Raw genomic sequence first — 9655 nt, forward strand, 5'->3', positions numbered from 1 at the left:
TTGTATAAATCTGACTAAATTAAATAGGAGAGGCAAACTATTTTCTTCCCTTACATAAAGTGTAACTGGCAATATACAAATGTATGTATAGCACTTAGATAATTAGCCTGTAATGTCTGTACAGGCAAAACTTTGATGTGAATAGAATGTTTTGTAATTATTTGAAGTTCTAAGCGATAAAGTTTATACATGTGGGTTTCAATGTGTGTGGAGGGTTGTTTTAAGCACTGCTTGGAGAAAGGCAGATTTTGTTATCGTTACAATGTATGCAAAGTATGTGTAAGTGCCTGGGAATTAAAAAGACACAGATATGCTTAAACATGAAACCTTGTCCTTTTCTCAATAGAACAGTTGAAGTAACTTGAGTCAACTACATAGGTACTTGAGTTTTTACGGGCCTGTTTTTTAAAACTTCACTTAGGCACGTTTCCCATACTGTCTTCTCGCTATAAATTCCTGTTGTCCACAGCAGTAACAATTTTAACTTAAGACTGGAAGTTGTAAATGGATGTCTCCAATTTTACACTGATACAAGAAATTTCCAGATTTCTATCGCAACAGGGAAGCAAATGCTGCCTTGGTTGTGTGCTAGTTTCTCTAACTTGTGTCAACTTGTCTGCAGGGCAGCAAGAGTTGTGTACGACTCAAGACAGAACAGGGATCATAGGCGAAATTACTACCAGTATAAGCTACATTCATGGAAGTCTAACTGACATGGCTGATCAAAAGACATAAAAAAGTACAGAATGCAAGGTGTTTATTCTGATAATTTATTAAAAATTGCCTTTTAGTTTTACTATATAATCATACATGTCAAGTGATAATGTGTTGTACAAAAAGATGCTGCAGGGGGTTTATTTTGTCTTCACGGTACAGGTGGCACTGTTTGATAACTTCATAGCTGATCCTAATTTGATAGACTGGAATGCATCTGTGAAAATAATAAAAGATTGTGTTAAATACCCCCTGCAAAACATATATAACCTTGTGTATACATACTTCGAATCAGCAAGGGTAGTATACAAACATATAGTCTTGTAGTAACAGAGGAACACCTACCCTGTATGTTACTAGGCAGGAAGAAAATGATGGGAACAAAATAAGATAACAGGGAAGAGCCTACCAGAGGCACTAAAAACAAGGAGGATGGAGAGAACTGGAGGAGGATTGTTGCTTGGTAGGGGTGGGTACCAGTACAGTGTACTGGTACAAAACCGTTTTTCTCTCATTGGACCGGTCCAGAAAAACCGGACCTGACAAATTTGGTGGACCGGATGTTGGACTGAATGGAAAATGAACAGATTATATGATCAGGCATTTAATTCACACGTTCTCAGGGTTACCGGTCAAAGCAAATAATAAGAGCGAAGCAGAGAAGAGTCAATAGTCATGAATTTTTAACAACTTTTACAGTCAATCGTAGTTAGCCTTGTTGGATTTTTAAACGCCAGTGGGAGTTGAATACTTAACGAAACAGATTTCTTTGTAGCAAAATGGACCATTGTTTTTTAAAAGTATCGTCAATTCACAAGTTTTTGCATATTGAATCAGGTTTAGGTCTGGACCTGGACCTGATCCTCTGGACCTGAACCGGACCTGAATTTTCTGTACCCCTATTGCTTGGTCTGAGGTGACCTCAAAGCTGGTTTATCAAAGCCATGAACCTAATCTCCAAGCAGATCCTACGTGCCATAAGTATAAAAGCTGGCCAAGGAGTATAGCCGGCCAAAGGGAGTCAAACCGGCGCCGGAGCTGGGTTTGATACTATATTACGCCACCGTGGATCTGCTCGGAGATTACCATGAACCAACAAATCCGTCTGAAGTTCGAAAAGGCTCACAGTCTCTCTCACCTGTTTAAGAAGCTTGTTCCTGGTTCAGCCGATGAAGTTCATGACCACAAGATGCAGGATGATGTGAGCGAAGACGAAGTCAGCAAAGGCTCTCTCTGGAGAGATGTGGAGAAAGTCCTTCCTGTTCTGGGGGTTGACCTGGACTCTTAAACACACTGGAGGGGAAAATGCAAATTCATCAATTTAATTTTGAGGGTCTGCATGCTCTTTTCCGTAAGGCGTAGGCAGGCCTTTTTAATTCCCGTAATTCGTAGGGTAAGCTATTTTATTTCACGTAATTCGTAGTGAGGATGGAAAATTTACCGTAAAGCGTAGCCAGTGTATTTCACGTAAGCCGTAATCTAGCCTAAAAATTTCACGTAAAGCGTAATTTAGCCTAATAGTTACCCGTAAATCGTAGCCTGGCCTCCCAAATTTCGTAAGTCGAAACGTAGTCTACCAGTAAATTTAGCCCTTCAAAACACAGGAAATTGCGTTTCGGAGGATCAAGATTTCAAAATTTCGCCGGACCTCACTTGCGACCTTCGGTTATCGACATGGTAAAATATAGTATATACCCTCAAAAACCTTTTTTTTTTTGCAAATAAAAATGTCATTGAAGTTAGCTTAGTCTGCCAGCAAAATTTGCCCACCAGAATGCAGGAAATATCATTTTAGAGGGTCAAGATTTCAAAATTTCCATGGTCCTCCTTGTGCCGCCTCGCGCCTTTGGCACTCGAAATTCTGAAAATATGTTGGGGATGTGTCAACCTCAAAGACCTGTTTTGCTAATAGAAATTTGCCCATCAAAATGCACGAAATATCGTTTTATAGAGGGTCAAGATTTCAAAATTTCGCCGGATCTCCTTTGCCAATCTATTCACCTTCGGTCATCGACTTTGTAGAAATATGTATCATGGCTGGGGGATGTGACGTGTCAACCTCAAACACATTTTTTACTGATAAAAATGTAATTTCACTTAGTTTTCTATAATAGCCAAAAAAACTCAGAAAATGGCGTTTCAGGGGGGCAGGATTTCAACATTTTCCCGGACTTTCCTTCGGCGCTCGACATGGCAAAATAAGTTGGCTGGCGTCACCCTCAAAAGCTTACGCTGAACCTCTGGGAATCTTTAATTAGATATGCCATTTAACTTAGCTTTGTCTGCCAGCGAAAATTTCCCTTCAAAATGCAGGGAATAGTGTTTCAGAGGGTCAAAATTTCAATCTTTCTTGCGGAGCACGCCCCCGCCCCTGTCGAGTGTTGCCAGCCTTCCAGAATTTAGCGTAAACCGCCAGCCTTTCTGAATTTAGCGTAAAACGTTGCCGGCCTTCGTGAATTTAACGTAAAGCGTTGTCGACCGTCCCGAATTTAGCGTAAAGCGTTGTCAGGACCCCCCATGCAGACCCTCAATTTTTAATGTTCATTTGAGAATTGAGTAGGTGTTTCCTTTTATAATCCCATCTGTATCTGCATAAGAGTTTTATGCATACATAATATATTAAGGTATTCTAAATTCATGATTTATTGGTACAAATAATCATTTTCACTGCACTGCTTTTGCAGAACAGTGTTTACATATCCAAAGTGGGCCACTACCCAATATTTGCATACTAGCAAGCTCTCCAAGCAGAGGTTAGGCTTTATCTGTGTGTTTTTTTTACGTTTTTAAATGCTTTTTATCGGGCTGTCTATTTTGTACCATTTTCTTTATGTATCATGGCCTAATGAGTAAAGAAAACGGTGCAAAATAGAAAGCCCGAATCGATAGAAAACGCCTAAAAACAGACTAAGCCTAACCTCTGCTTGGAGAGTAGTGTTTGCATACCCGGACCTTCTTGTAACTCAGCTCAGGTCTGATGCTCGTTTATATAAAATTGTAACGGTTCATCGTGACTAAATTCTACCATCTACGGCTAGAAACCCGCCCCCTTCCGTACCTCCTAACACGAAGCTCGCCACGCACGAGATGAACCCGGACAGGAAAGAGTTGAACGGGAAGGTCCCGACCAGCAGGCAGTAGCCGAACTGGAAGATCCCCGTCAGCATGATGTAGGCCAGGTACGCGTCGATGATCTTCAGCCGCTGCGGCGTCGTGGTCACGTACTCGTCGTAAAACTTGGACACCACGGTGAAGACGTTCGCTTGAGAAGTCGCCATGGTTGGAGGAAAACAAGACTTCGTCGAGAAGTGGGTGTTTTCGTGGAGGAGTCGTCAGGTCAGTGCCACCGTGGCCGGCAAGATGGCGGAAGGGAGGAGAGGATGATGGGAAGGTAGTGGTGTGGTGGTGGATCATGGACGCCACCTTGCGGTTAGTCGGAGAAGTTCGACATGATACAGTATTTCGTCTATGGGGACCCAAAGTGAAGAGGTTCGACGCCTCAAAATTCACAGCAGGGTGCAAAATCTATAGCATTATGTACTTTTGAAAATTCTGTATGATCTTAACTTATTGTTTGGAATCTTTACATTTGCTGTCAAAATTCTACGACTTCTCAAGACGAGGAATACGACGAATGTGACTGCGCTGTAAACTAAAGGTTAACACAAATGGAAATGGAAGGAGGAAAAGCGCTGAAAACGCACACCTGTGAACCTGTTCTCGACACGAACGAACCTTAGGTCACCCTGCAGCCACCATGATTCGGCAGGGTTGGTAAGTGAGACAAGGGATTTTAAAGACCCCGTTCAGCCAGTTTGGCCATTTAATTGTGAGGCAAATTGATTCGGTAGGTTCATCTAATGATTCCATAAGGCAAGCATGTGTGGCGTTTGTTTAGTGATGCATGACGACATGGCTCTAGACCAGTTGTCTCTTCCGTCTCTGTGCAACAGACGGCACGAACAAAGTTTGGTTCCTCTTTGCTGAGCTCTTCGTTGTTCTCAAAATGGCTACCACCAAACCGTGTGAGCCTACATGGCAGAAACCTCAGGTCCAAACACCAGATAACACAATTCCACTGTAGAACTGCTAGGTATAGGAAGACTACACTACCGTACCTTGTCGACTTGCTAAACAGTTCATAGTGCTAGAGGTATATAAAAAAGCTTTGGATGTATACACAGTTATTTTAAAAGTGATTATTGTTATGTTTTATAATGTTTGGAATTGTGCGCCTCTATTGCTTTTCATTTTAATTGTAACATGTGTAAAGCATACTGCAATTCAGCCGAAGAAATGAAGGCTGCATGCCATTTTATGTTATTGTTTGTCGCTCGATGCGAAAACCATTCATTCATTCATCGATCATTCATTCATGAACGTGTGCAGAAGTGGGCATTACGCATCATCCTTGGAAGGGCCTACACAGACTATAACACAGCACTCGATGTATGTGGCCTGGAGAGAATTGGCAGCAGAAGAGCTAATCTTTGTATAAGATTTGCAAACATGCATGGCAGCATCCGAAAGAACTGTTGAGTTAGTGCCAGAGAACTATTAAACTTACGGACGGTCACTGAGAAAATCGAACAAACTAACACTACCAACATGCAGAACTGTCCGAATTTACCAACAGCTCAGTGCCATGAACTCCCAATATATATAAGTTGAAGGGGCTACCCACTTGTCTTGAGATCAATAAATGAATAAACCGCTAATACATATCCTCAACACCATGAAGTGAAGAGCTAGTTCATACCGAAATTAACCTAAGAGATTATTTTAAGGCCGATACGTAATTTCAACGCCATACTTGTAACTACTTTTAAAAGTGTTTTAAATGTGTAATGTCTGTAATGCTGTCTGTGTGTGTAATGAAAGGGGAACATGATGATGTAGTGCAATACATTATTTGTAAGGAGGGCATAATTCACCCCTTGGCTGCAACGCCTTTTTTTAACGAATAAACCATGCATTTGATTTGATTTGATCTGTACACCCGACCTTCGTGAAATATCATAAGATCCGTTAATTCTGCCACATCACTGAATGATAACGTGACAATAGATGAAATGTGCCAGAAAGCCTGCATCGCCCCCGTCTCTCTTTATCTGCAGAACGATTATGAGGTACAGCTCTTTCACCTTGTTAAGATTTACCGGGTGAATTTATTAACACATCGTCCAAGCAAAGGATCAAATGTACAAAAAAAAATCTCCTGCACGAAATCTTTATTCAAATCAGCCTCGCCGTGAGACGAAAACGTTCAGTAAATGATTATGTATGATTATGAGATATCTTCGTGTCAGGCATAACCAGGCCGTCGTGTGTTGACCCCGGCTGTTGCCGCAGCTCTGGTCTACTTCTCCCACATGTCCGTCACCTTACAGTGGTCTCCCTCTGGAGTTGGAAGGAGAGGGAATGATGTCAGCTACGAAGGCTCATCAGTGAAAATCACATTTTCTTGAGTAATCACCATACGTACGTGCCAGGGTACGATCATGTGAACGGCCCGTTTTGCGAAATGAGGCATCGTATGCCTTAAACACAACAAAAACAAGCAAATTGCCCACTCACATGTATCTAATGAAGCACATCATGCCATACCCATCTTCCGGCAAACCCACTGATGGATTGGGGCATCCGGTGGGGAAAATTGCTCATCAAAAAGCAGTTTGGTCAAATGTCCCAAACTGTTAGAACACCATCTTTCATGGTCATGCCACTAGCTAGTAAAACCCATCTGCTTTCACAAAGTTTCGGCTTTAGCGCTAACTGATGCCATTTATCTGAGCATTTCTGGAACCTTGGCTGACCTTGTGACAGCAGTACTGCTATAAATGGCTGTGCCTAACAGATATAGTGAGAAGATACATATTTATGAGCATTTAGACGCATGACCTGGTGCACATAGCTGTCGAGATGATTGCACCAACACAGTTCAGTTTGATGCCTTAGCAAAAGGAGTGAAAGAAATTTACGCAGCCTCCTTGAAATTCTTTTAGGTCAAACTTCTAATGGCAATTTAGAATCCTTTTCCATGGCTGAAAATATCCAGCTGTTTTAAAAACAACTTGCACAAAATTTTCTTTAAATGAGTATTGTTTGTTATCGACTTCTATAGTCAACATATTTAGTTCAACACTTTGTCAGATGCTCATTTATGGCTGTTTTATGGCAACATATTAAAATACCATAAGCACAATGGTCACTAGACATATAAAAAAGCAGCTTCCAATCAACACTGCCCAAGAAGACCACTCAAATCTAAGTCAACAGGTGGTCTCTATAGACAGGATTCGTAATGTACACAGAAAATTACACTAATACTTTGCAAGAATCTTGTGTCACTTCTAAGAGAATGCCAAAATGTGGTCACATTGGTCAGGTGGTCTTTATGTACAAGTGGTCACTACTTTAACCATAGATATATGAGTTAAAATACATATGGTTTGTCTGAATGTGACCCACAATCATTCCTAATCCTAACCAATTTTGCTCTTTCCAACAGATGTCAAACCGGTTTGATCTATCGGCCGCAGAGGTGATCAAATTCAATCTCTTCACTTAATCACAGTGAACTTCTGGGTCACCAGAGATTACATTTCATGGGTCTAAAAGTGACCCAAAATCATTTCCAACAGCTTTTCCTAACCAATTTGGCTCTTTCCAACAGATGTCAAACCAGTTTGATCTATTGGTCGCAGAGGGAATCAAATTTAGTATCTTCACTTAATCACATTGAACTTCTGGGTCAGCAGCAATTACATTTCAAGGGTCTAAAAGTGACCCACAATCATTCCCAACAGCTAATCTTAACCAATTTTGCTCTTTCCAACAGATGTCAAACCAGTTTGATCTATTGGTCGCAGAGGGAATCAAATTTAGTATCTTCACTTAATCACATTGAACTTCTGGGTCACCAGAGATTACATTTCATGGGTCTAAAAGTGACCCACAATCATTCCCAACAGCTAATCTTAACCAATTTGGCTCTTTCCAAGAGATGTCAAACCAGTTTGATTTATTGGTGGCACAGAGGGTTAACTTTAATCTCTTCATTTAATCACATTGCACTCCTGGGTCACCAGAGATTACATTTCATGGGTGTGAATACTTCCAGTATTTTAAGGACCAATGTATACTGAATACTAAATAAAATTCCTTGGATCAAGATTCCAAATCTCTGGGTCAACAGGGACGGTATGTTGTAACATGATCATTAATTATTTGGCGCTTTAAATCATAATGTACCTTCTTATCAATATTTATCATTGTGGAATTGTTCTGCTTGTTTTCCAGGTCTTCTGTGTGAACCACGTTGATGGCATTGCTACCCCTACGGCCGGTGAGGCTATGGGACCGGTGAGGTGTGTCAAAGGCATAATTTTTTTACGAAGAGTAAGAGATTATACATTTCATATCTCAGCATTTAAGGATAGGATATGTTATAAACTGTTCTCCAAGTGGTAAGCATCGGCAAGTTTACTTAAGTAACCATGCCAGCTTACCAAATTAGACTGGCATGTATCTTTCCCCATTTTAATGCGTCTGATCCAATTCCGTCAAACGAAAACTACACTGTAAATATCCTCTCACAATAAATAAAGAATTTCAGCTTCTAGAATTCTCACACTCATTGACCTGACGACATTATGAGTAATGACTTACTGATCATATACAGAAATTCCAATTACAACATTTTTTTTGTACAATGACTCCTAGCAACTTGAAGGTTTTTGATGATCTTTTCTGAAAAATGATACTATCTGGAAAGCATTTTTCTCAGAACCTCTGCTCATATTAAAACCTATCTGTTATTCTACAGAAAGTGGTACCTACTGCATTTCATGACCTTCAAAACATGAACTTTCAATAGATAGAACATATGATCAGCCAAATTCTAATACGAATTTCTACTTCCCATCATCAGCAGTTTATACCATATCATAATGGAAATTATCTGAGACTTCATTCCTTTTTTCAGATCTTCCTTAACACACTTTCTTATAGTTTATACACATGTTCAACATGGTAAAGTCAGTACATATTACAGGCTACTTAAAAATATTACACCTCTTTCATCTAGTTCGGCTCTGCCTTCTGATTCTCATTTCTAAACGTTTTTTTTTTTGTCTCTGCAGGAACAATCTCTTCATGGCTTATAATTACCTCTAGGTTCCAATCATCTGGTTACTTTTTTCTTCTTTCTCTTGGACCCTATAAACTGTCATGAAAAGGTTTTCAAATCAATTGCCAATCTTCTCCTTTTCACAATCGGTGGGTTCCCCACTTGTTTGTGGTATGACTGTTGTGTTCTCTGTAAAGAGTTCACAATGGTCTATTCCCTGGAGCGGTGGCTTTGCCTGTGCTCTGTCGGCACTTGTCTCACTTGCCTTCCTTGTCTCACTTGCCTTTCTTGTGTCAGTGCTCTCTTTCACAGTTACTTGTCAACTGTGCTGTCCTTAAACTTGAAACCATTTAGGGACACACTGCTGCTCTTCTTCACAACGCTGCCTTTCACGACTTTAACCACCGTCACGACTTCGCTTCCCACAAAGCATTGACTCTTCGCCCTGAAGTACGCAGCGCAGGTGCGTGGATTACAGGACGCAGTGCCCGTGGGCTGGTTCTGGAACTCGCACTTCTTGTAGGGCAGCTTCGCCTCGCTGCCGCAGCGGGAGAACAGGAGCTTTCTGAGCCCCATGCGGAACTCGGCGCTGAAGACGCAGTAGGTCACCACGTTCAGGAAGCTGTGGCACATGGCGATCCACACCAGCCCGAAGCCCAGGCCGTGAGGGCCGTCTGATCTATCGACGAAAGTGAACACCTTGTAGGTCATCAGCGGAGTCCAGCAGGAATAGAAGGTCACCACCACTGTGATGAGAATTTTGGAGACGGTGGGGTGCGTTGCGAACGACCGTCTGCGGCCTCTTTTTGA

General features: G+C 41.3%; 2 protein-coding genes across 2 annotated transcripts in view; both read right to left on the reverse strand.

The window, feature by feature from the left end:
• Positions 1-749: 749 nt before the first annotated feature.
• LOC118418410 (dolichyl-diphosphooligosaccharide--protein glycosyltransferase subunit DAD1-like) lies at positions 750-4098 on the reverse strand. Its single transcript, XM_035824304.1, has 3 exons — positions 3773-4098; positions 1853-2007; positions 750-931 (listed from the first exon to the last, which is right to left on the reverse strand). Exons 1-2 carry the CDS (start codon positions 3990-3992, stop codon positions 1877-1879), a joined length of 351 nt encoding a protein of 116 aa, XP_035680197.1. The 5' UTR covers positions 3993-4098; the 3' UTR covers positions 750-931; positions 1853-1876.
• Positions 4099-5928: 1830 nt separating this feature from the next.
• The window catches only part of LOC118418414, a 14480-nt gene continuing 10753 nt past the window's right edge, over positions 5929-9655 (reverse strand). The window contains exon 6 of the mRNA XM_035824311.1: positions 5929-6114. Within this exon, the coding sequence (XP_035680204.1) occupies positions 6074-6114 (41 nt within the window). The 3' untranslated portion in view covers positions 5929-6073. The remainder of the gene's footprint in view (positions 6115-9655) is intronic.

The sequence above is a fragment of the Branchiostoma floridae genome, chromosome 6, assembly GCF_000003815.2.
Source record: "Branchiostoma floridae strain S238N-H82 chromosome 6, Bfl_VNyyK, whole genome shotgun sequence".
NCBI classification, from domain to species: Eukaryota; Metazoa; Chordata; class Leptocardii; order Amphioxiformes; family Branchiostomatidae; genus Branchiostoma; species Branchiostoma floridae.

Bases quoted from the DNA above. Each gene is read 5' to 3' on its own strand.
- LOC118418410 (XM_035824304.1), bottom strand. From the start codon at position 3,992: ATGGCGACTTCTCAAGCGAACGTCTTCACCGTGGTGTCCAAGTTTTAC. The intron at 2,008-3,772 runs GTACGGAAGGGG...TTTCCCCTCCAG, and splicing joins GGCGAGCTTCGTGTTAGGAG to TGTGTTTAAGAGTCCAGGTC.